This window comes from Cyanistes caeruleus, chromosome 8 (assembly GCF_971803275.1).
Source record: "Cyanistes caeruleus chromosome 8, bCyaCae1.hap1.1, whole genome shotgun sequence".
Lineage (NCBI taxonomy): Eukaryota > Metazoa > Chordata > Aves > Passeriformes > Paridae > Cyanistes > Cyanistes caeruleus.
In genome coordinates, this window is record NC_141708.1 from 19,801,987 (window position 1) to 19,828,089 (window position 26,103).

The 26,103-nt window shown below is 44.2% G+C and overlaps 2 protein-coding genes and 1 long non-coding RNA gene across 6 annotated transcripts in view; 2 read left to right on the forward strand and 1 right to left on the reverse strand.

The window, feature by feature from the left end:
- The window catches only part of TM9SF3 (transmembrane 9 superfamily member 3), a 44,895-nt gene extending 38,490 nt beyond the window's left edge, over window positions 1-6,405 (forward strand). For all 3 annotated transcript variants that reach the window (XM_086899025.1, XM_023929512.2, XM_086899026.1), the window contains exons 13-15: window positions 69-152; window positions 258-334; window positions 4,759-6,405. In XM_086899025.1, coding sequence (XP_086755151.1) covers window positions 69-152; window positions 258-334; window positions 4,759-4,826 — 229 coding nt within the window. In that variant the 3' untranslated portion in view covers window positions 4,827-6,405. The remainder of the gene's footprint in view (window positions 1-68; window positions 153-257; window positions 335-4,758) is intronic.
- Window positions 6,406-9,970: 3,565 nt separating this feature from the next.
- Window positions 9,971-15,013, reverse strand: LOC147651907 (uncharacterized). The gene is made up of 3 exons (XR_015289643.1): window positions 14,846-15,013; window positions 13,568-13,964; window positions 9,971-13,469 (listed from the first exon to the last, which is right to left on the reverse strand). It is a non-coding gene; the product is annotated as an uncharacterized LOC147651907 (long non-coding RNA).
- A 142-nt stretch (window positions 15,014-15,155) lies between these two features.
- Window positions 15,156-26,103, forward strand: part of TLL2 (tolloid like 2) — an 85,801-nt gene continuing 74,853 nt past the window's right edge. For both annotated transcript variants that reach the window (XM_086899028.1, XM_086899029.1), the window contains exon 1: window positions 15,156-15,370. In XM_086899028.1, coding sequence (XP_086755154.1) covers window positions 15,220-15,370 — 151 coding nt within the window. In that variant the 5' untranslated portion in view covers window positions 15,156-15,219. The remainder of the gene's footprint in view (window positions 15,371-26,103) is intronic.

Sequence of the window (26,103 nt, forward strand, 5' to 3'; positions counted from 1 at the left end):
GTGCATTGTGCATCTTCTTGGGAAGCTTTTTGGCTAGTTGTATGATGGACACGTGTGTTTACTTTCAGGCAATGGACAAGCTTTCTTTCTGCGGCATCAACTGCGATTTATGTTTACATGTACTCCTTTTACTACTACTTTTTCAAGACAAAGTAAGTGATAGTTTTCTTGCTTGACTATCTGTATTGCCAAATAAGTTTTATTGATTAAAAATACAGGGGAAACACCTAGCATAAATTTCTATCTTTCTTTTTCAGGATGTATGGCTTGTTTCAAACATCATTTTACTTTGGTTATATGGCAGTATTTAGCACAGCTTTGGGAATAATGTGTGGTAAGTTCCAGATATTTTGATGGTTTTCTAACAATTTTTTTCAGACTCCTATTTCTGACTTTAGTTCATGGTATTAGTGGTGGAATGTCTGCAAGATCTACTCAAAAAGTCTTTGAGAAGAATCTGAAGAGTTTTCTGTCTATATTTGGTTCCTGCCTTATATAGGAGATTCCTATGGATTGTGTCTTCTGATAGGAAGATAATTTATGCATTGTGCATGGAATTTCACCCTCTGTGCAAGCTTGAAAGACTCAGTATTTGGCAAGAAATCCTGCAAAATAAATTCCAAATAAAGCTGAGGCCATGCTAGCATTTTGCTTTGGATTTTTACTGTCACCTGACACAAGGAGCTTGTTGCATCCATTGAGACATCAATGTTAGCACAATACTGATGACAGTACCATGTGTATCTTGTGGCATGTGTATATGAGGGTGAGCAGAACAGAGGACTGAGAGCTTGAGGGTAACATTTGAGAAATAAGTATTGCAATCTTCACAAGCAAGGAGAGTGCAGGGTACTCCTGTGTGCAGCTGGATTTCATTGCTTTTTAAGATACTGTTTTGACAGATGTTTAGAGAAAAACAGTTCATGGCAGGGAGGTTATCTGATAAAACCAAACACTTGTTCACATGTTAACTTTATTTTTATCATTTCCTTTACGACCGTCAGAAGGTGCTCCTTGATTCTTTTGCACTTTTCTATAATGTTGTTTTTTTTGTTGGTGATCCTAATTTAATACTTCTTAGCAGTAAATGAATAGTCCTGTAACTAATGGGAAGATTTCTTAGATTTGAGACATAAGATGTCTTACAGGAACTTAAAGTCTGTAGAGTATACATTTCTTGATATATCAATAGAGTGGGTAATATCACGCTGCTTTCTGAAAAGGGAAGGGAATTCATCACTTAATAGCTGAGTACCTGTTCCCCTTTTCTCTCATACAATGTAATTTTGCTTCATCAGGTTCTTGGCACGTTACAAGACTTCCCTGCTGTTTTGGTAGTCTTGTGGCCATTTTTTTTCTTTAATAGGCTTATACTTTTCAGCTCTAATGTTTTCTTTCTAAAGTGCTCAGGCCAGTATTGATTAAAATGTCTGTGATGCAGAAGCCAAGCTTGTCCACCAGTTTCTGTAATTAAAATGTGTTTTAAAACACAAAAAAGGAAAGATTGTCAAATACTTTCTTCTCACGGTAGGACACTATTTGATGGAATATTAGAGTAAAATCCAAATTTTTCGATACCAGAAAATACTTCAGCACACTAAACTTTATTTCCACAGCTCTATTGAGATTTCTTTTTGTCTTTTTAAATGTGTTGGAAGAGAAGCTGTGAGATTCTTTTTTACTGAGAAGTGCCATTTTCAGCATGTGGAGTGGAGAAAAAAAAATCCCCTGTCAAAAAGCATTTGTGTAGGGAACTTGCAGCCATTGAGGTCTAACAAAGACATTTGTGTTAAAGAATTGTGCAGTGTGTGTGCTACTGACTGTAGGTCTGTGAAAAGTGTGTGGAGCTGTTCTTTGGAGGCTCACACGGGTGGGCGTGTTGGGTATCACAGTTGGATGTGAGATGAACTAGTTAGGGCCCAAAGCAGCCACAGGGAAACTCTCTGTAGGCATGGGTCCTCCAGATCTGGGCTTAATGCTCTTGACAATGCCTAGTGAACTCGATCCCACATGTAGTGGGATGCTTTGATCCACAAAGTTTGCTGCTTTCTGCAGAGCATCTCAGTTCTGGGACCGGACAGTAGGGAGCCCGTGAGAATTTCCAAACCTTTTGAGCTCCTCATGTTTCCCTCTTAATGGCAGAAAAGACTCATTTCCCAACTTAGTGGAGGGCTTAGGAACTATGAAACGTAGAAAGGCCTCCTGCAATACCACTCTTCAGCACTCAGATAAGTCCTGTAAGTATACTTAAAGAGCTTTCAAACAAATTTGATGCTTATAAAGTCACGTTAGTAATTGGTTTGAAGTAATAGATGAGAATCTCTTTTTACTTTGTGGTTGTTCTTCCTCAGTATTTGGATTTTTCTCTTTATTTAAAAGCTTGTTGTTCTGCTGAAATATGTTTGTAGTCTATTTCTGCTAAACAAATATAGGCCCTAATGAGGTTATAAATATCATCTGGTAAGGTGTTTAATAAATAAATAAAATATTTTCCTTTGCTATGTTTTGGGGGTTTTTTTTATTCAAATGAGCCAGCTGCCCTGCATCTGATTCAGGAGGACATTCTTTAGTCCTCATTGCCCAGGGTTTCTGCCTCCCTGCCCCATGTTTTATTCAATGCCTGTGAAGTAGCCTTGAGGCTTAACTTCTGCCTTGGGTATTGGCCATTAGTGGCCTTCATGGATAAGGAATCTCTGATTCAGAATAGGTTATGATTTGTTTATAGGGATGAGAGCTTGTGGTCTCATGTGACTGCTACTCTCTACTCCTCCCCCTCACTTCCACCTCATGCATTCTCTAGATCCCAAGTGAAAAACGTTAATGCTTTGTTCTCTCAAATCTCGATGGTATCTGGCATCACATCACTAGAGGAACTCTTAAAGAACAAGTTCTGGAATGTATCTCAGTTTAGCAACAGAAGTGGGCATTGGATCTGTTGGCAGTGTTTGCTTTAACAGGATAAGCTTGGTGAATCTTAAAGCAGGAGTCCAGTGCCATTATTTTGTTCATTTACGTTGTAAGACAGAAGATTAATTTCTTGACAAGCTGCAGAAAAATCTGCATGTGCTTCTGTATGATTCCAAATTCACATCAGCTCTTCACAGCCCGTGCTTGGGTCTGTCCAAGTACTGCTGCAGTGGTCTTTCCTTGAACAGGCAGGCCTTCCTTCTGCTGCATCCTCAGCTAGCTTGCAAGCAGCAACCTGATCTTGTGTGTGCTGTACTTGTTTTAATTGAACTCTACTTTGCCCAAGTTAGTAATGCAAATCCCTTGTTTTCTGGCCAGTGGAATGGTTGCCATGATATTTATACAACTTGAAATGCTGTGCTGTACAGAAGCTGAATCCAGAAGCTCTTTACTGCTCCAAAAACATTGGAATGATTTATTATTATTTATTTAGGTTTGCCTTGAATGTTGGGCTTTTGAGGGTCTAAAAATCAAAACTTTGTAAAAGCTTAATGGCTGACTTCATAAATTATCCCATCAGTCTCCAGGATTTAAAGAACTCTTCAGGATCTGAATAATTCCATAGTCAGCAATGCCAGCTGCAGGTCTGTACAGCCTTAATATGTAAAGGCAGAACAACCACTTTATATTTTTACTGGAAAGTTTGGCATAAAAATTTTAACATGGGTTAGACTTCTTTATTTAACATGTCTTCTGCAGTTCTGGTGCATAATAGTTCACTGCAATACTTTATTCTGGGCTTTTCTTCATTACTTCAAGGAAGGAAAATATCTTTTCTCTTAAGAGTGTTCTTTACCAGCCATCCAAGCATTTAATGTTAGGAATTTGCTGTAGTGATTTACAGACCCTGATTTCTCTATCCATCCCTGTGTTGGCAGTCAGACAGCAGTTGTCTCTAATTCTTGCCTGATTTTCAACTTCACTTCAAACATGATGATTAGCCAAATTGACTTACTCTCATTTTGCTTGGAAGAATTGAAGACATTCCCTGCTGATGTTGTAAGACCACAGAATTTACTGAGCCTGGCAAACCTGAGGTTCTGGGTTTGACCAGGTAGGTTACTGAATCTCTTTCTGAGAAGAGGCCCTAGTCCAGTGCATTTCTTCAATTTTTCTGAATGTCGTTAATACTGCAGTATTTTGGATTTAGCATAAACTGTTGCCCCTATCAAAAACTCAGTGACCTGTTCTTTTATTACTGCTGTGACAATGCATACTTTGCTCATGACTCTTACTAATTTGAAAACCACAGGTTGCAATTTCTTTAACTACTAACTGCTACTTGTTAATGTCTTAGTACAGACCTCCTTGGAGTGTAAGACTCCTGGGACAGGGATCTATTATTATTTGTGCTTTGTGGGAGGGAAGAAGCCATCTGCCAATAAAACACTCATCCAGAAGGCATGTAACTTATAATAAAAACCCGCCCTCCCATCCACCTTCCCTGCAGAGTGGGTGATTGTATGTTTTTTACCCTCTGCTCAGAAAAAAATGGACTTGGTTATTGGCAGCAGTAGGGGGGCTGCTATATTTATCAAGGCCAAGTGAGCGTGGCCTCTTGGTAAGATGGCTTAATGGATTTGGATTGCTAGACAGGGAAAGTTCCTGTCAGCCATTCAGGGGCAACATGGATGATTAGAGTTTGAGAACAAGTATTTCAGGTAGAGAAGTTTCTGTGTGCAGAGTATGTGTGCTTTATGTGACTTAATCTAAGTGTGTGTGGTTTATACCATTGGCTTGTTTTGATGATCAGCTCTCTAACATATTTAATATTTTTGGTTTATTTTGCAGGAGCTATTGGTTACATGGGAACAAGTGCCTTTGTTCGTAAAATCTACACTAATGTGAAAATTGACTAAGGAAATAAGAAAATTGAACTATGGATCAGCTCCTGTTTTCCTGGGGATGAACTTGCACAGCAAAAAGCGCGAGAAGAGATTTGGGTTTTAACACTGGGCACTATATGGGTCTCCATTTTGTGGATGGCTTAAAGTAACATCTATTTCATTGATCCTAGGTTCTTACTGACTGCTTTCTCCAACTGTTCACAGCAAATGCTTGGATTATATGCAGTAGGCATTACTACAGTATGTGGCTAATCTTTCCCCCCCAAAAAAACCATCAAAAAACAAAAAACCTAGCTCATTAAAGATGAATAGACTAGCTCTCTTCAGTGAAGAGGACAAACGGTTTGTTTAAAGCATTTGTTCCATTCAATAAAAAGAGGGAAACTTGGCTGCTAAAACTACTTGATTAGTAGTCTTCCTGGTACTCAACATTTCTAAATTATGTAAAAATGCTGTTCCAGAAAGATTACTCTTCTGATTTTTACTGCCATTGCCAGGATAGGAGGTATGTTTTGTATTTTCAACTCCAGGTGCTTTTTGGTTTATTTGCAATATCAACTACCCTACACTCATTTGTTTAAAAAATAATTTAAACATATATAAAACTCCCATATGCATGTAATATATCGGCTATTGTTCTAGTTGGACCAACTTCCCTTTATTTATCTTTAAAGTAATATCCAGCTACATCTTAAATCCATCCAAAGAAAATACAGTCTGAAGACGGGGCGTGTTCTCTGCAATGCAATTTACTGTACAGTTAGAAAGCAAAATGTTAAATGAAAAGGATTGTTTGTTTTTTAATAAACTCTCTGAGGTCTAGATTAAAACAAAACCAACATTTTAACTGAATGTCTAAAGTGATTCTCCTTTTTTCCAAGTTAGTCTTGCATATTTTTTTGGGGGTTTGGGTTGAATGAAGATTTTCCTTTAGACATCATACAAGGGGTAATAAGTGTATATAACATTAAATAATGTAACTTAGGTGTAGATCCCAAATGTATTTGGATGTACAGATTTACTACAGAGTACTTTTTCTGATGATTCGGTGTAAAAATGTGTGAATTCGGGTGGCTTTTTACATCTTGCCTGCCATTGCATGAAAAGTTGGGGTTTCTTCACAATGTGTGTATGTCATGCTTTTCTGTTCTATTTCTCAAGCTCTTACAGGAATTAAATTTGTAATTTAGAACATTTTAATTTTTGTTAATCCTATCTGAACACTTGTGTAACATCAAAAGCACAGTTGCTTTAGAGTGTTCAGAAAACTAAAATAAACTTTTCGGACAAAAATGTTTTGATTGTGAAAATAGATGAGTTTGCAATTGAGAATGTTTGAAAAGGCAATACTGCTGAGCACCAATTTCTGTATACAATATTAGTGTGGTTTTCATCTATCAACTCCCCCTTGCTTTGAATTCAGAATTTGCTTACAACTGTATTGCACAATACAACTCCGAAGTGAATGACCAACCCAAAAAGATTCTTCTTGGCTGTGGAGAAGTGTTTTGTGATCCAGCCAGTGTACTGGGGAAAGTGGGGGTGAGTGTGGACTGAAATAAACAGGCAAATAAAGGTTAAGTCTTTCTAAGATGACTGTTAATTATGCACTGTATTTAGTTAGAAATATACTGAATGTGTTTGTGACAGATTTGAAAGCCATTGGGCTTGATTTTTTCATGGGTTTTTTTTAGACATCTGCCACATAGGGATGTTTTCATCACAGTGGCTGTCTGAAATAGAGCACCTCCCATGGTGAAGGAAACTTCCTGATTTTAAAAAATGAGCCAAGTACTTGTATTGATTAGCACTGTACTGTTTCTATATAAAAAATACTGATAATGCAGTAGCCACAATGAGAAATATCCATATTTAGCTTGGGCGAACTGTACAGGTAGGTAATAGTGGGAACCAGTGCATCCTGCTGCATATGGCTTCTGGAAAGTATTTGAGCTTTTTGCTCCGATTCCTCTGGCCAATTTTAACCAATCTGTCAGAAAATAATTAAGTTTTGCTTCAAGTGAATCATTGGTGTCAGTGAGTAAACACTCTGCTGCTAAACAGAATAATTTTTTTTTATTTTTTAGTTTTGAAGTACAGGCCAATTTTAAGAGGAGCTTATAAACTGGGTCAACAGTTAGTTTGTCTTTGATCCAAAACATGGAGACTTAAAGCAAAGAATGGATTTTGTACCAGTACTTGCTAGTGCATACGGCTGTGGGAAGCCCTCTTTTCATCCTTGTTCTTCTAAATCTGAAGTGAGAAGCCATTATCTCATCACAATAAATACATTAAGTACTCTGCCAAGATAAAAAGTTTTCTTAAAGGGAATGTTTTGATAATGGGTCTGCTTCTCTGTTTAGAGCACTGCTGTGTGATTAGTCTATCAGAAACTTCACTAAACCATTTGTGAATTTCATTTAATCACTTTTTAATGCCACAGGATGGTGGGCTGCCTACTTGCTTTTTCTGTCCTCTGGCATTACTGGCTTTTGCATATCCAGATAGGATTGTGTATCTTCTAAAGTGACATTGGAAAGATACTGCACAGGCATTGCTTTTGTTTCTGCAAGCAAGTTCCTCCGGAGAAGTACTGTGTTTAAATAATTGACATTTTTATACATCCACCCTAGCACGTAACTTGGGTGTTTGCTTTGTTTTTCCCCCTTTTGGTTTCTGAAGGAGTGCAAAATGTGACCAGTTTTCAACAGCTTGTCTTTATGGTTGCTGTTTGGGGCAAGGCTGTTTGCTCCACTTCCCCCTCCTTGCCCTCCTCCCCAAAAATGTGGGTATAGCTTGAACCATCTTGCTTAATAGAAATTGGAAGCTCTCTGCTTAGATGATGTAGTCCTTCCTCTTTTATGGAAGAAATAAAGATCTTACAGACAATACTCTTCTTACCCTGGTTGTTTCTTAAGAGTTTCTGGTTCTTGAATTCAGGCTTTTTGATAACTCTTCAGTTGGCTGCTCAGTGCTTTTCTTCCTACTTCTTGGTACAGGAGCCAGGGATTTGGGTAAATAGTTGTATAAGCAATAGACAATACTGACCAAATGTTTTAGATAAATACAATTGTAAATATTTTCAGTTGAGGCAGAGTGAAACATAGAAAGTGCCTCTTGTAATTCATATTTGAAAATATATGGTGAATGCTGGATTGGAGGGAATGAAGACTGCAAATAATCATTACATTATGCTCTTTTTGATGTCTGAATGTTTTGAAGGCACAGTGTCTATTAATTCCTCCCCAGAATTACATTCCAAAGTGTATAAAAGGCACACAAATTGTTTTCTGTAGGATATTCCCAGGTGTATTTCTTTAACAAGTTTCAGGTTAAAAAACAAACCCAAAACATTAACACTTTTTACACTTCTGGTACTAAAGCAGTAAAATTGATAGCACATTCTTATCACTGTCATTACTGCAGAGCTAACACAAATGAGAAAGTTACATTTTGCTCTAACTTCACCTGCATCTAGCCAGATTTGCCCAATGAAGTATATATACACAGGTGCACTGAAGACAGCAAAATTCTGTAATTGTGAGTGCTGCAGGAATTTCTCCACTGGAATGTGTCCAGAAAGCATCAGCCCAGGAAAAGACAAGTTTCCTCTCCAGTCTGTGGACAAGTAAACTGAACAGTTGGAGCTGGAGTTTAGGGCTCCTGTTACATTGAATGAATTCTTGACTCTGCAGCTTATGGTTCATTTCAGGTCTGTTGGAACTGTAGATTGATGAAGAACTCCAGTTTTGGATCCCTTGGATCTTTTCCAGATTAATGCACTATGGCAGAGCAGCCCTGCAATAGCTGTTAGCACTGCTGCTGTCTAAAATCAGGTCTCATACCAGGGCTAGACCTGAAGTCATGAAAGGCCCTGCTGTTGATGGACTTCTTTTGGAATAAAGTCACACTTGAAAGTGTTGGAGCAGTGTGTTTATGGCTTGCGTTCTTCAGGAGCATCACATCTCATCAAAAAAAAAAAAAAAAAAAAAAAAAAAAAAGTTTTGGTGCCACTTGTGTTCCAAAGCCTTTTAAGAGAACATTTTCATTCTGCTAAATGGCTTCAGTGAGAAAATCCTCAAAACTTGCAGAGGAGACATCTGCATGTGCATTCTGCAAGTAGTGTGCTTTTATCTAGGAGTATGTTTCCAGTTCAGGAAAGGAGTTCTTCCTTACTTTGAGGATTTGCTTTCATTCAGTGGTTCTGGAATTTTTCTTCCAATTTTGGGGGTTTGGCTTCTGCAGGGAAACTGTAAAGATGGTGTGAGGTCCCATGAATCTGGAAGGCTTTATGTAGTTTTTGGAGAGAAATCACTTTAAAGGGCAAAATTTGGGAAAAGGATAAGAAAACGGCTTTTTTATCTGGTGGACAAACCTATTTGAAAGGCACACCTTGAAACAGATAATGCTGTTAACAATGTCATTGCCTCCAGCCCTGTACCAGTTACAGCATTTTTATTTTCATCAGTGTGTTTGCCACAGTGCAAGGCTTTTGTAAAAAACCAAGGACTCATCTGCCTTGGACTCAACCCCTGTGAACAAGGGGCTGATACTGCCTGGTACCAGCATTTTTGGCTTAGTGATGTGTTGATATTCTCACCAGCTCTTAATAATACAGAACAATTTGTCAGGTATCTCTGGAGGTTCTACCCTGCTGAGGTTTGTTTTGATATGAAAACCAAACTATCTGAGCTTTCCTAACGTTCTAGATACATCTCCTTCAGGACCCCGGGCTTGGAGCACTCCAAAGCATACCTTCACAAACCTGTGCTTATCCTTCAGCTGGCATCAGGTGGCTACAGCATTCCAGAAGACACATGCATTTGTAGAATTGGGAGCTTATGTACAATTAACATAATACCTAATTTCACAGGACTGTTATTTTAGGGTTCTCCTAGTACTGTGAGGTGTGCATACCCATATGATGCAGTGGTTACCTGGATAGATTCCAGTTCACCAAAGCCTAGACCTAAGTCCTATAAACTGGAAATGCTGGATCTGGGTGAGAAAGGCCAGTCTCCAACAGTTCTGTGTAACAGGCTGCCCAACCTAGAAAATCATGCTACAGTTAGACACCACAGAGTGATTTTTTTTTTTTTCTGAACCTATGTGTCACAAGCTTTTATTTGGTCTCTGAAATGTTTTGAGAGCTGTAGTAACTTTTTCTGAGAAGCTTCCAAACGGAGCTGAGAACATCATGTGAGACTGAATTCAAGGAAGCTTTTGTGGCTGCTCGTTCTCATTTTCCAAAGGTTTGTATCAGGAATTTCAGACTTAAAGCACTAAGCAAGGCATAGTGGTTTTCTGTGCTACTAGACATGTAATTCTCCTTTAGATTTCATTTTATGCTGTTTTTTCATTCCAAATCACTTGTCTTACCACATTATTAGGCTGAGAAAAGTGAGTTATGTCATTTAGTGTGAAGCTTCTCTTGCTCTGCTACACAGGAGTAACTACAAGAATGAGGTGGAAATATTCTCCTTATTTTCCTAGTGTCTGACCAGACATTAGCAGGTGAATAGTGAACATTACCTACTGTTTGCTTTAAAAAGGTGTGACAGTTTTACAGAGTCAGGCACCCATTTATTTGCAAGAATTGGAGGCCTGCTTGATAAAATGTTGAAGAAGTACCATTATATTACTTGAGTTCTGCATTTGGATTCTGCAGAATAATTTTTAGTAATTTTAATTGGCAAGATAAAAGGTGATTTTTGTTGAGAATTTTCTTCCATTTATCTCACTACCAGAAAGTGATCAAACACCCACCTTTGTCTGAAGCTGAAATCACCATAATTTTTCATTATGTGTATAGTAAAATAAATAATGAAAAAGGAAATCACTGTTCCTGGTTTTAGTCATCTAAAGAGTGACTTGTAAGATGAACCTGTTTTAAGGTGTTGCTTATCTAAGAGGAAATACCTTTGTGTTCTCTGTCTGTGGTTTGGATGAAGATGTTACTGTAGTTAAATCTCCATACAGATATCCTGTGCAGAAGCTGTAACTGGGAAAATTCTCTAAGACAATTTTTGATGGAACGGCATCTCCGCTTTTCTGAGAGATTCATTAAATTCTACCCATTTGTCAAGGAGCCTTAACTCAGGTAGCATATGTTCCAGCCTCTGTGAACAGGGAAATGCAACTATCCCATCTTCATCTCATAACAGAGGATTGGAGATATGTTTATACTTCCCCAGATTTACTCCTCTGCATAAAGACAAGGGGAAAAAAAAAAAAAACCCACAGAAGAAAAAAGACAGAACTTTTCCTATGGCAAAACGTACTTTGGAAAAACCAATGGATTCAGTTCTTCAAATTTTGAACAGCAGATGCTTTTCCAAAGATGTTCCCATGCCCTTCTTAACCTTGCAGCAGAGATCACCAAAACCACCAGCTTCACCCAATGTTTTCCAAGCATAACTGACTCCTGTGTGAACTCTGAAAATGGATTTTAAGTAATGAAACACCAGTTTGACATGCCTCAGTTTGGGAAATAGTGGTCAAGCCAAAATTCATGCTTCCAGATAAGACAGATTTCTCTCCCTGCCTCCCACAGCTTGTCCCTATACAACTCAAACTTACCCCAAAAGTATCTTGGTTTTTCTCACCAAGGATTGCACTAATGATGGAGAAAATGTGTGGTACTTTTTTATGTGGGGTGAATTCAAATCCTGCTGCTACTTTGGTGAACAAAAAAGAATTTTCCAACCAGGGCTCAGTTCTAGTTTCTCTAAGTGCCACTGCCTGTTATGACAAGGCTGTTGTTAATTATACATTGAGTTGTTAATGCACAGGTGAATGTGCCTGTGACTGCAGTGAGCTCTGTACAGTGGATTTCAGAACCCCTGGAACACACTTAAGCATGTATGTTGTCAGCAATTTAAAAGATTACTTCTAGGTAGCAAAGCATTTAACCTTATGGGAGGTACTTCCTGGGTGGTAATGCAATAAACTTGATAAAAAAATACCCACCCCAATCTACTGGACAAGAAACTAAAATGGGTGATGGAAGGAAGAGAGAGCAGGGGTTGATACTTATTTTATCACCTGGATTTGTCTGTGACTGCTGAGGGAAGAAGGGACATCCCAAGAGTGGTCAACTCTAGGAATGATAAGGGAGTTGAGAGCAATAGATTGCTAGATATAAACCAGAGAAAAAAGGAGATGGGGAAGTGAAGAGGTTTTGTCAGGGTAGGAAGCCTGTAATGGTACTGAGTTAAATGACCCCCTGCTAGGAGGCTCCATCTTTCTAAGGGAGGGTGATGGTTCTGCAGAGGGCTCCATGGTGCCTGTAGGCAGGGATGCAGCTCGCTGGGCTACACCTGCAGCAGGAGTTCTTTGCTACCATAGAAAGAAGCAATGGAAGAAGTTTAAAGAGGAGTGAGGGGCACTAGAAATGCAAAGGGAAGAAGAAAGAGAATGCCCTGGGTTCAGAGTTTTGCTCCATCTCTCCACGACTCCATCTGCCCTTGTATCAGTGATGCAAATACCTTGGTGCGTTTGGTTTTTTGTAAACTTGGCAGCAGCTGTGGAAGCAGCCGTGGGACAGGCTCCAAGGGAGAGGTGCCTCAGTCACTTTGTTAGAATTGGAGCCCAAGTGCTGGCAAGAGGGAAGAAGCAGGTCTTGTGGAAGACCTTACTAAACTCTGTGTGTGTTTTGGCCTCAGGACATATTGTGTGCAGGGATATTCCATTAGCACTAAGTAGCTCACACATAGCTTAGCTCGTGGATGCTATTCAGAAAGAGCTGTGTGCATTCTTGCTCAGCGAGGCTTGAAAGGACAGTGGATTTTGTCTGCATGTGTTGGGCAGGAGAGGGTTCTGCAAAGGAAAAGACTGCCTTTGACAGCAATGGATATGGATTGTTTTCTTTCCAGATAATTAACTACTGGTGTCACGAGTTGCTCTGCTGATGTGAGACTTCACTGACTTTTTAATAGCTCAGATGAGAAAGATCCTTTCACAGGGTTCCTTAGCTGCTCTGATGTGGCTCTGCCAATCAAGATGATGTGAGCTTATCTCCTAAACACCAGGTAGCAGTCACTGCTCTGGGTACACTGCTTTGGCTGCCAGTTGCAAAGTGCCATGATTGTTAGTGAGAACCATCTCTGGAAGGTTTGAGCAGTTCTCATGTTAGAGACTTCCAGAGTTCCCCGTAGTAAAGCAACATTATTTTTTGTTTGTGGATAATGGCGATAGACTCCTCTGAACTCCCTCACAGACTCACTCTAATTGCACAGTTAAGGATCCATATTTTAATTTGCTCTCTTCCTCCTTCAAAGCTGTAAGATGTCCTACACCCATCCATGTCTACAATACAGGTTCTGTGTGCAGAAGAGTCTGGGCTCCCCAGTATAGACTGTCATGCTGGAAGAGGTTAACAAGCAGTTTCCATGTGGTCAGAAGACTTTTCTTAGTGAGAGACAGCCCAGCTTTCCACAGGGATGACAAGGATTTGTGGTGCTGATGTTGACCACCCTTACAAAGGTTCAAGCTTTTGTTTTTCAGCTTCCCATACCCTCAGAAAGTTATATTGCCAGGATCTTTTTGCAGAGAAAAAAGAGCAGCTAGTGCTCATCCCATAAAAGCTGGGAGTTCTGAAACACAGGGAGCGGATCAGCTTTTCATTTTGAAATAATGATTAGACTGCTCTTCCATCTGAAAAAAACAAAGAAAGTAGCAACCTAATACAGAAAAAGTAAAAATAGTTGGTGTGTAAATAGGCAGTATAAAACTCGGGAAATGGATAAAGGTACCTTACTCAGATTAGTCTTGATGGCTGTTTGTCTGCACTCCTCTTCAAAAACTTATAGTGATGGAAACTCCCTGGTTCTTCATGGCAATCTGCTCTAGGACTTCCCTGTTTTAGTGCTAGAAAGCTTGCCTGAAACCTAGATCTTCTTTAGTTCATTGAACATCAGCTGTAGGAAACTCCAGTGTGATTAGCAGACCTGTTCACCATGGTCCTCATGTCAGAGTTTGATGCAGCCTTTTTGGCTTCTGTGAAGAAGACAGTTTTGAAGACATTTTAAATATTAAATGAGAGGTAGGAACAACAGTCAGGAACAGTTTGCAGTAGACTGTGTTGCTGCTGAGAAGATGCCTGAATCATGTTGTGCCCTTTTGTGCTGAGTTATCATTCATTGCTGTAGGCTGCAAGAGAAGGGACAAATTTATGGTTGGCAAATGATTATTTGCCAATAAATAAATTCTGAGTGAAGGGAGGACTTGGAACCTGTGCTGTATTGGAAAATGCTGCTTGATGATCCTGCTGTGGGAGCTTGGAAGTACACGGCTGAAGGAGCAGTTCTGACACAGAACATGGTGGTGTACACCTTCACCCCAAGAACACCTTGTCAGCTTGTATCCTTGTCAGCTCTGCTCACTGGGATGGCAGCTGCACCCTCTCTGCCGAACGCTGCATCTGCTGAGCAGCATGAGCACAGATCACCTACCTGTAAATATTGCTCCAGCCTCAGCCTAACATCTTGTCAGACCAGAGCCCTGCTAGGCAGCGTTGAATTCACATGGAAACAGCCGGCTGGCTTTTGTGAGATTATTTGTAAAGACGATTCAGCACCCGGTGAGATGGCTGGGCTTTGGGCATCCGCCCTTTCCCTGTCACTAAGCAAACAGCAGCCACGGTGCCTGTCCATCGACCTCCATCGTTGGCCATAAAAGTATGATGCTTTCCAGTGTGTCACCCCGTGCTCTGCTGTTAGAGGTGTCCAAGGTATCATACCGGCTCAGACAGCCACTAGATCAGATACCAAGGTGTAGATTTTGATGCAGTTGAGCATCTTGAATGCGATCAGTCTTCCTGATTTCCCAGGCTTTGCTGCATATGGATCATCCCAAAGCCCAAATTTCCAGTAAAATGACAGCCTAGTTGCCCCTGAAAACTACTGTGAAAAGCAGGTGAGAGGGATAAATGCACACTTTGATATTTAGTCCCATCTTTCTTAACTTCTCCCATTCTTTAGTTCGCAGTGATTTTTTTTCCCCAGCACGGTCTAACAACTCCACTTACGCACACTTTCAAGGCTGCGCTGTGAAACGCTGGTTCTCCCGGCGGCGGATCGGCTAATTGTCTTTGGCTGGCGCCGAAGTGCGGGCTGAGGGCAAGCAGTGCCCGGTGGCAGCCCCCGGCAGCATCAGCACTTTTAGCGCTCTGTGTATTTCATTGCCGCTCGCCCCCGAGTGCGGCGGGAGGCAGCGGCGGCGCGCGGGCCCCCCGCGGCCGGGGCGGGGCGGGGCCTGGGCGGGGCCGAGGCGCGGGCGCGGCTCTGATTGGCTGGCGGCGCGGTGAGTGGCAGCGGCGGCGCCCCCCGCGGCCCCGGGGCCGCCGCCGCCGCGCAGTGCCCGCACCCCGGGCAGCCGCGCCGCCCGCTCCGCCCGCGCCGCCGCCATGGGCCGCGGGGCCGCCCCGCTCCGCCGCCTGCTGCTCTCCCTGCTCCTGCTGCCTGCCGCGGCGACGGGCGCGCCCGGAGCCTCCTTAACGCTGGGGCAACCGGAGACGGCGGAGGAGCCGATGGAGTACCGCGACCCGTGCAAAGCCGGTAGGGAAGCGTGCCGGTTGCAACTCTGGGAGAAGTTTGGAAGCGCGGCGGCGGTGGACAGGTGTCCCTGCGAGGCGCTCCCCGGTACCCCGGGTCCGCACGGCCGAAGCGTGCCCAGGCTCACCTGGCGGCGGCGGGGGTCGCCCGGGCCGGCCGGGAGCGTGCCCGGCATCCCGCTGCCTGCCCGGACACGGCGGGCACCGGCCGAGCTGCCCCGGGCGAGCTGCGGGAGGGCTCTGGTCGCCTCCCGCCCGCGCCCCGCTGCCCGCGTGTCCCGGGGCTGTGGCCCCGGCTGGCAGGCTGTGCCTGGCTTTTCTTTTGTAACTCGCCCCGCGCCCCCACGCCGCTCCCCCACCTGTGCCGCTCCTCCCGGGCCAGATTCCCCTCCGCAAGCCAGGGAAATGCCGTGCTCTGCAGTCAGGGCTTGGGGGCTCTCCCCCCGCCCCGCCCCTGAGCATTTTGGCTTTTTCTGTGTATTTTCATAGCCTTTTGGCGGCTGCTGGAGCTGGCCCCGAGCTCTGTCCGGCCCGCGGTTGCGGTGCGTGTCCCGGAGCGGCGGAGCTTGGCGGGGCTGCCCGGCGGCACAGCCCGGCCTCCCGGGCATCCAGGTACTCACAGCTGCCTCTCTGCCACTCTCCACATCCTCCCCAGGAACCCCCCGCCTGCTCCCTCCATCCCTTTCTTGGAGTTTTTCGTTCTCTTGTCATACTGCGCTCTGCTGGTTCTGAGTTCGTTGCTTTTTATCTGTTTGAGTTTTAGAAGAGCTCCTGTCATCCCAAATGTTGCATTCCCTTAATTTAAAGAGAATACGGACGCAGATTTTCCCTCTGAAAAACTAGAAGGTGCTCTTGATGTGAGTGTGACTCGTTTTGGTTCCAGCTGTTGGGGAATGTCGTAGTCTTGTGAATTGTTTCTCTGCTGAGAAATTGGCAGCCGATACCTTGTTAGTTGTGTTACATTAACAGATAATTTTGTGTCCTGTTTTCTTAATACTGTAGGAGTTGAAAAGAGAAAGGTATTTCTTTGTGTGTGATGTTCTTGGTCTCCTGAGTTGGGGCTTTGCCTCCTGAATGTGCTCCTCGCTGCTGCTCAGTGTCCCTCGGTGATAGCTGCTCTCGTTATCAGCTCTCTCCTGCCTGCTTTTGCGGTCCTTGCAGCCGTATCTGCTCACATAGAAGAGCTCTGTCAATGTGATGTCTTTCAGAGCTTCTCTGCCTGGTACAGCAAGTTTAGCTGGCTTTGTATGTAGGCTGAGTGTGGTGGGTTTCCTTCCAAAATTCAGCTCAGTCCTCTCCAGAGGGTATTTTTTGCACAAAACATTCCCTTGATCAGCAAGTCATTTGTCATTTGATATATACTTTGGTGTGTGTGGAGGTTAATTCTTTGTAATGAATATGGGATCCAGCCCAAACATGCTTTACTGTATTTGTGTCTGCTTCTAAATGGTAACGAATTGATCTCTCTCTTTCTAGTGAAACTAGTTGTTAGTGACACAGCTGTGGTTTAGACTTGGAGAGCTACAGGTACAGTGCTTGAGCCTTCCCATTTGAAAATGTGTTATCATTGCTTTCTCCTCAAAATTATACCATCATCTCTGCTGCCTCACTTGCCCTTGTGACTGCTGGGTGCTGCTGTCAGATCAAGTACACAGAGGATGAGGAATGCTCCTTTAAGGGACCACACAGAGAACATTTACTTTATTTGACTTCTCTACATCTAACAGGGAACCTGTGGCAGAAAAGGGGGAAAAAATGTTTTCCCTGCCTTCCATTTGTCTGCTTTCATTGCAGGACCTTTTATTTTTTTATTTTTTTTTTCCTGCAGTCTCCTCATTTCCCAAGTTCTCTCCCTCTCACTTCTGCATGCACGTAGAAAAGACCCAGGTCTGCCAAGGACAGCCTTCCTTCATTTACATCAGCAACTCTTCTTGTGATGGACAGAAAAACTTTGTGTGTGTTATTCCTGTTAATTCAATTCAGGCAGGATAAATCACAGAAATTATCTTTATTTTCTGATTTCTCAGTGTTTGCCCTTTATGCTTTTCCAACGTCTTCTTTCCAATAGAAAGGGAGGAGTGAACAAGACCTGTGGATGTCACGCAGGTGATTTGTTTCCTCGCAGGAGCAGGCTGGTGTTTCTGGCAGTGCTGGCACAGAGCTGGCTGTGCTGGCAGCCTGGCCCAGCACTGCTCTGGCTTCCTGACCTGGGGCTCCAGCAGTGCAGTTTGGGTTTGTCTCTCACCACTCTGTGCATGTGTGGAGGACAGTACAGTGCCTTCTGCTTTGCTGCAGCCTCCTGCACTGGTGAGCACCATTACTGGCTTTCTCAAGTTTCCATCTTGTTTTATGTAGAAGAAAGAGACTCTGATTCTTTCAGTGTGTCCTGACTGGCTGTATTTTCAGGCTCTCTGATCCAGTTTCTCTTCATCTGGCTGTGTCCAACTGAAGTGCAGAGCACTTGGAGAACAGGACACTCCTTACATGCTGCGTACCTCTCTCAGTGTACTGAATAGTTCCAGTTTTTTAAGTTAGCCCCAAGACAAACCAAACAAGGCTTGTACCACAAGGACCTGTGCTAGACCCTGTCTTGCATTCACAGCCTTCTTCCTCTTCCTGTCTTAGACCATCAGCACCAGGTGGAGCTAGGCAGGAGTTCTCTGCTGCAAGCACTGTCTCAGAGGGTTAGCTGAGATTAATAAGTGATCTATTTCTATTGGTGAAACAAGGTGAAGACACTCTTAATAGAGTTGCCCCTCCAAGAGGGCCTGTCTGGGCTGTGATCTAATGCCTGTATGGGAAGTCTATCACTGTTCCTTTTGAACTATAGCAGTGACAAGTCTTCTTAACTTCCTTAGGCCTGAGTTCCTCCACTCGTGGGACAGTGTCGGGATCTGTCAAGAAGCATGACTGGAGAGGGCAATGGCTGCAGACCTGCTGTGAAATGCTCAGGTGTCTGGTATGTTTTGCAAGGGGAAACAGGTGTTCTGTGGAGACAGAGCTGGCACTATGAGACCTGTGGTGATGCTTCCATCGTGCGCGGTCCTGTGGCTGCAGATCGTATGCAGGCTCTTTGCCCATTGTGAAGACAAGCTGCTGCTCTTCTTACATGATTTCCAAAGCTGTTAAAACTATAGTGCTTTACTTATTTCTTTTTATTATCTTCTTTTATTTTTTCTAATTTTCTGTGGGCTAATGGCTGTGGCCCAGAAGCTGTGATGGATTTAAATCTGGCAGGTTGTGATGTGAAAGCTTGGCAGTTCCTCACCCCTGCAGCTCATGCCCTGAGGTTGAGTGCAGACTGTTGATGGTTGTTCTGCTAGACTGGGAGTGGAAAGCCTGGCACATGCTCTTCTCTGTTGCATTAGTGGAGGATGTAATAATCTCCTGAAGCAAGGCAGGAAGGACAGCACAGGGCAGTAACATCCTAAAGCACTGCAGCCACTGAGCTGCTTGTATCAACACCAGTTACTGAGGCTCAGATGATGGACCAACTCCACTGCTCCACAACTCCACTGCTGCTCAAGCCCTTAACTGCACACATCCAGGATTTTCTTTTTCTAATGTGGCTGCTTTCCTGCCTTTTTGTAAGGCAGAAAGAAACAAGGAGCTTCCTGGGTGGCTGATCAAGGGGCAGCTGAGGCAGCACTGCCCTGTCAGGTTGACTTGCTGGAGAAGGTGGCAGTGCTGGCTCTGTGGGGTGGATTTTGCTGAGTGTTGTAGCAGTCACTGGAGCTTTTCAAAGGCAATAGTACAAAGGTTCCTGCCCAGAACTGCTCTGTAATAGATGGGAAAATGTCATAAGGCTCACCTGTGCTTTGGATGGATCTGCTGCTCAGAGGATCCAGTTAAGGACACCAGGCCAGTGTGCAGGTCTGAGTGAGGCTGTATGACCAGCAGGCAGCAGCAGGAACCATGGATGCCTTCTAAACAAAACAAACATGTCCTTCTGAGATGTCAGGCAAACTGGAACCAAAGGAATTAAATAGACTGTAATTTGTTCTGGTAGTTATTTGGTTACAAGCTTGTACAAACTTTAATTTGAGGTGAAGAACAAAAATCCCTGAGGTTCAAAGTGACTTCTGGGGATAATATCATCCAACTTGGGTCAACAGTGGGAGGGGTAATTAGGAGGGAGGGCTGGGCATTGAATAACTTGTCCTCTGGTTGTGTACAGGCTTGATGATCCCCTCCTTCCAGCTCAAACCTGCCCTGAGGCTCTTTTCCACTTGCCAGGTGGGGAGAAAAAGCTGCAGTTTGGTTTCACCATCTTGATTCCTGGGTACTTCGGCTCCTAATGTGGTATTTCCTGCCTTTTGTGAGCTGGAGGTGCAGTGCAATAGCCCATCTTCTAGGTGGGGGGTGGTCTACTGAGGGTGTTGGAGTCTTGTTTCTCTCTGCTCTGGGCAGTTCATCCTGGTGTGACATGTCCTGACTACAGGCTGACCAAGTCTGGGCACGGGCCAACCTACACGTCCAGGCTCCCAGGCCAAACACAGTTTGTCTGTGCAGGTGTTTGCACTGGGAGGTTGGCAGAGCTGCCTGCTCAGCTCCTGAGGCACAGGCCAGAGGGGCTCCTGCTGCCTCCCTGTGTCTCAGGAGTCCTTCAGGAGGGTTTGTGTTCCTGAGGAGAGCTGCACCAAGGAGGAGCTGCCTGTAGGTACAATGAGCCTTGCATGGGAGCTCAGTTTCTTTCTGTGAGACTTTGATCTCTCCATGGCTTTTGCTCTGGGCCGATGCTTGCAGTGCTCTGAGCCGGCAGAGCCTGGCCTGGGGAGGCTGCAGAGCAGAGCAGGGCTCTGGCAGGGAGATGGCACCCAGAAAGTGAAGTAGTCCCCGTGGATTTTGTGGAGTTCTCAGGATATGAGTTCTAAAGGGGAAGAACTGAGGCAAGAGGTGTGAAGGAATGTCAACTGAGCAGCAATTCCATATCTCCTGTTTCTTTATCACTAGAAAAGTTATTAGAAAAGCAGTTTGGCAGTGATAGATCATCTTTTCGTGCGAGCCAAGGCTCCTTCAAGTGTGGATGCTGCTTGTTCATCACAGGGTGCTGCTGTGCATCCTTGTGCCTGCTCCACCTGCTGATTTGATCCACTAACTTCTAAACGTCCTGTGTATTTAGAGTTCTCACACCCAGTGCTGTCCTGAGAGCTGTGAATTGTGCTTCATTGTTGTTCTGTTCCTCGCAGCTCTTCCTCTGTAAAGGCACAGTGCCTTTTGTTCTAGAGAATGCACATTTCATTCGGCTGTGGTACAAACTGGAGTCAGGTGCAGACATTTCTGTGGGCAGCTGAGGAATTTGCTGTTAGGAGCTGAAAGCCTCGAGGGGGTAATCAAATGAGAAAGGGGAGACAGCCTAAAGTAAAGTCTGGGTCTTTTGAATGTTGCTTGGGTTTTGAGTGAGATGCAGATGCTGTTTTCCCAGTTGGAAGCATGGATCCATCATGTTAGCAGGGCAACCAGAATGCTCATTGCAGGCTGTGCTATGGATCCAGCCCACTCAGTTCTTGACAAGAGCTTTCCTGCAATCTTGCAAGTGGTCCTGTTTAGTTTGGCAATGGTGGGAGCACTGGCAGAGTGAATGCCAAACTGCCCTTTGCTTGGGGATCCCAGAATCCTGTGAAGAAATCTCATGTCCATCTTACAGATTTTCTATACAGCTTCGAGGCCTCTGGGCTTGTATGGAAAGAGGCAGTGCAGCTGTGCTGAAGGGACCAGTCCTCTGCTGTGGGGTTGTAGAAGAGAGTGGGACCCAGGGGCGGTCATCGTGGTGGTGGCAGTGCTGGGAGCCGAGTCCTGGTCTCCTGACTTCAGATGGTATTCCATCTTCTGGCCTTCCAGAAAAGGAAGATTCCTTCCTTTGCCACCAATGCTTATAGGAGTGCTTTGAGAGAAGAGTCTGGGACATAACCCAGTCTGTGGAATCTTCAGTGCTGAGCTGATGGAAACTTTTATAGAGGAAGGAGAGAGCTCTCACTGGCTCTCATTCCCTTTGCATTTTTTCCCTGGTATATTGCAGGAAGGGTTAAATACTCAAGGAGGAAATTGACTCTGACTCTTTTTGGGTGGTCTGGGAAAGAATGAGAGACCAGACTGTTCAGTCTTTAATTTACCTGCTTTGGGGAGATGACAGCAGTTACAGAGCGGAAAACAGGTGGGTGAAAACTACTGGAGTCACTCTTCAGTGATGCAGATGTTTGCCATTGAGGAGGCAGAGCTCCAGCAGAAGTCTCCTCCTCAAAGGGAAGGTTTAAGGTGCCTTTGATTATAATCCTAGCTGAGCACAACCTAATGGCTCTGGCTTTAAAAAATAATAACCAGCAGCCCTTTTATTGCACCTGAGATTCCTCAGTGGGGAAGTCAATGGCCTGGGGAATTGAAGAGCAAAACCTTATGATCACTGCAACTTTAGATCTGGGTCTGAAGTCCTTCCAGTGTTTACCTGTCTTCTTGGGATCTGACTAAATCATGCCAGATCTTTGACACTTCTTGGATGTGTTGGATCTGCTTGGCCTGTAGGAGATGTAACCTTCTGTGTTTTACCTACACCTTGGGATTTAGCAATGGACAGGACAGAAGATGGGCAAATTTAGGACAGAGGACTTTTTTTTTTCCCCCCCCTTAAAAAAGTCTGGTAGGGTGGGGAAGAGGTGCTTGTAGTTGTCATGGATACTTGTCCTGAGCTTTTATTGAACTTCCTAATCTGGGTGCAGTTCACAGGTGTCTGCCCTCCACCATAGCCTGCACAGGTGGAATCAAGGAATGCTGCTCGTTCTTCAGCTGATTTGTAGCATAAGATTAGGAAGTCACACAGTCCCAGAAAAAGGCATTTAGAAACTGTGCTTTAAGTCTCTCAGGATTTAAAAGTCCACAAAGCTGAGGATTTTGGTTGGAGGTACTTTGCATTTGTGTAATTACATTATACTTTTGCATTGTGCTTGGAGATTTTACTCTCTTCTTGCTCTAACCTGTGTAGCATGCCTTGCTAATGGTTAACACAAGAAGTTGCTGCATTTGCTGGTAACCCAGCTCTGTCTTGCTGCTAAAGCTGTGCCTGGGGGTGTCTCCCAGGTGAGCAGCTCCTGGCCCAGTCTGGGGAAGAGCTGTGTGGTTGTAGATTGCCACTGCAAACTGCTCAGGCTCACACTTCAGTCCTTGTGAACTTGACAGTGCCATGATACGTTCTAACCTGCTTTCCCTGATACTTTAATTTCCTTCTTTTTTCCCCTGGCTTTTGCTACAGGGACCTTTGTGCTCTCTGCCTGCTTCCCTCTGTGTTTCCTACAGATTCAATTCAGATGTTCCCCCATCTCCCTTTTGCTGAAGCCCTCTCCAAACCCTGCCTGGAGAAGTGCTCAGGTCCTTCTCTGCTTCCAGCCTCAGGTGTTCTGCCTTCTCCCCCAGGCTTCTCCCAACACCTCCTGTCCCATCCTGGCCATAACTCCCAGAGGTCAGCAGGTTCCTCTGGCCCCAAGAGCAGCCCTGTTGTGCACCCACCTGCTGTGCTGCACTCCCATCAGGCACTGCTGGGCAGCAGAGGCTGCTGGCTGTAATAAACGGGCTGCTCTGCCCAGCTCCCCTTCCCTTTGACAAACAGGAGGGGAGTGTTAGGGCTGGCTTCTGTGAGTGCAGAGCTGTCTGTGCTGGGGAGCTGGCGATGGGAATGGGGGGACAGTGACCTGACAGGGCAGTCTGTATGCTGGTTTGGAGATGGGCAGGCTTGGCAGAGAGGAGGCACCTCTGACACTGAATGACTCTGTTGTCCTGGATCACAAGTATTGCAGGTATTAAGCTGCAACAAAACCACTTTCAACTAGTGCTGAAATGTGATTTCAGTACTCAGAAGAGACAGATGACTAAGCAGAAACTGGCTGTTGTTTTGATTCAGCTACTAGGACTTCTGGGTTTGTTTGGTTTTTGGCTTTTTTTTCTCCTTTGTTGCAGCTGAGCTTCCAGAAATGCTGATCTCCAAGCGTACTTTGATGTTCCCATTCTAGCACTTCCTCAACAGGAAGGTTCCCTGTCAATAGAAACTGCTTAAATGTGCCAGGAAGCCCTTTATTAAAGAACTCTCAATGACTGATTTCCCCTTCTTGGCCAGTTTGTGTCAGCCTATCTTGCTGTGGAGAGAAATCTGACTGCATGTTTAGAAGGAAGCCCCCAGGAAATCCCAGCAACTGGTAAATCCTGGTTTCTCAGACCTCTGGTTTGAGTGGTAAAAAAAATCAGAGACCCACAGCTGCTGCTGGTCCATGAATCAGCTCAACTTTAGACCTGAATGGAAATTCACATCCTCTCAAGTAATTTTGTGTTCATGTAAATGTCAGCACTTGAGTAAAAAGCATCTGTTTAATTTTTCCATCCACAAACCCCAATGCTATTCACAGAGCAAACCATACCACAATGTTAGGAGACAGAAATTCAAGTCTGCTGAGTGCTTTATCTCTTCCTGAGAGCTGTTGTTGGGAGTACAGTTGGGTCCCTCTGCCTCTTTATTAGAAGAGACCGATTGTGGCAGGACTGGGTGCTGGGAATTACCTTTCTTCACTTTTCATGCCAGTCCCACACTCCTCCATCAGTGTGACTCTGAATTTAGCATTGTCTGCAAAGAGGCATTGCCTAATCTGCAGCACTTTCATTTGCTCAGAACTTTGGCAAAATTGGCAAAATTTGTTTGGCATTTTGCATGCTGAGTTTCAGGTGGGACCTGCTGGGGGTTGTTCATTTCCAAGAGCAGACTTTGAAAGAGACAGATGTAATTACAACCTGTGCCCTTCTTCCCTCTAACAGTGGCTGTACCTGACTGAAGGGCATGTCCCAGCTCCAGATATCTGCTGTGAAGGACTGTCCACACTGCTGTGTGTGTTGGCAGAATGTGTGTGGTGAAGACATTGGTCCAGTAAGGCATTGGTTTTGCTTTGAAATTCCTCAGATATAAAAATCCTTAAACTCACTAGACTTGCAAAGTCAAAACTCACAGAAATGTCAGTGTTAGATCTGCTTTGGAGCTTGAGGTGTAGCTCCTTGGGCATGAAGGCAGATGATGTGACAGGGAACTCGGACTAGAACAGCTATCCTGTGCAACCAATCTAACTTGAGACTGCATTAAATATGAGTAACAAAGTGGATTTCTGGCTGCATTATCCATGTATCTGTTGCAGAAATTGGGTAGTGGGCAGTAGACAAGGCAGCTGCTGCAGGAGAAGCTTTTACAGCTGCATGGCAGAGGTGTTTGAGCTGTACTGGAGTCAGGATGGCCCAGGTGAGAAACATCCATTGGTAAATTATTCTTGCAGACAGTGGGGGAACTCAGTATTGTGACCTGCAAGTTCAGTGGACTTGGAAAAAGATGGAACTCCTGCACTTCCATTTCCTGCTCTGAGTACCTCTGACTGAAGTAGATCTACTCCTTGGGTCACTTGTCAGTAGCTCAAACTGGATGTGGGCAGGAGAGTGATAAAGCAGCAAGGGTCTGTGCTTTATCTGTGGGGCCTGCCAGTAGGACTCCAGAATTCTTCTGCCTTCAGATGTGTTAGATATTCTAGAGGTGAATTCAGCCTTCTGTTTTCACCAAATCTTGTACCCTGCCATTGCACAGATGCTAATTTGTTGTTGTTTGGGTTTTTTTTTGCCTGTGCATTTCCTACAAAGGTAAGGAACAGAACATTATATAAAAGTGAGTTTTGAAAAGATTTGGCCACAGGGCCAAGAGCTGTCTGTGTGATTTTTCACAGTGTGATTTCTGGTGCAGTCTGTTTTTCGTGGTTCTATTGCACTTACAGCAGAGACCCATAGACCATTTTCTTTTGCTGGTACTGCTGACCCAAGCAGGCAGAGATTCTCTGGCTCTTGGGGCTGATCCTTTGAGGGGGCAGGGGTGCTTTGCCCTGGAAGTAGAGTCTGGTTTTTGCCCTGCTGCTGATGGTGGAAGAGTGTTTTGCTCAGTGACGCTCAGAGCTGCAGCTGGCGCCTGTACCAAGCTGCTGATGTGCTGTGCAGTTGACCGCTGTCTGGATTTAATCTCTAACCTTTGATTGTTCTTGAAAGCATGTTCTAGGGATTTCATTCCCACCCACACTGCTCCTGTGACCCCTTCCATTTCCTGGGTGTTTAAGTACAGAACAGAAAAGATTCATTAACCTGGTAAGTAACCTCTTTTTATGAGGGAAGTGATTTTCCGTCACGCTCTGTTAGATCCTATTGATTTCTGTTTTTCCCCTCGTTGGCTTCTTTTGCCACATATTCTCCTCTTTGTCATGCTTCAGTAGGAAGGTGATACGTGATATGCTGGTTTGGGTTTTTTGGTGTTTTTTTTCTGTTTCCTGGGCAAAGGGCTGGGATCTCCTAAGGCCATCGCTCAAGTGCCCACATCTCTGCCTTTTCTTGGAAAGCTTTGTTGTCAAGGCAAACTGCTGGTTGGTAATAGGATGTTGACATGAGGAGTAAAACCTCCTGGCTGCCCTCTTTTGTTTTGATGTTGAAAAGAGCATCTTTTTCTCTCTTTGCCCATTGTACAATCCCTCATCTCTTGGCAGAGGTGTGACACGTTTGCCATGGGGTTTGCAAGCATGCATGAAATGGAGACCTCAAACCATCACGTGTGCCTGCTCTTTCTGTCCTCCTGGGCTGTGGCAGTGGCTGGATCCCAGTGAAATGGAAGGAGCTGCCAGGTTTGGGCTTGTCCCAGAGGCCTGTTGTTACAGGGATTGGTTGTGGCAAGTGTGTGGGGAAGAGGCA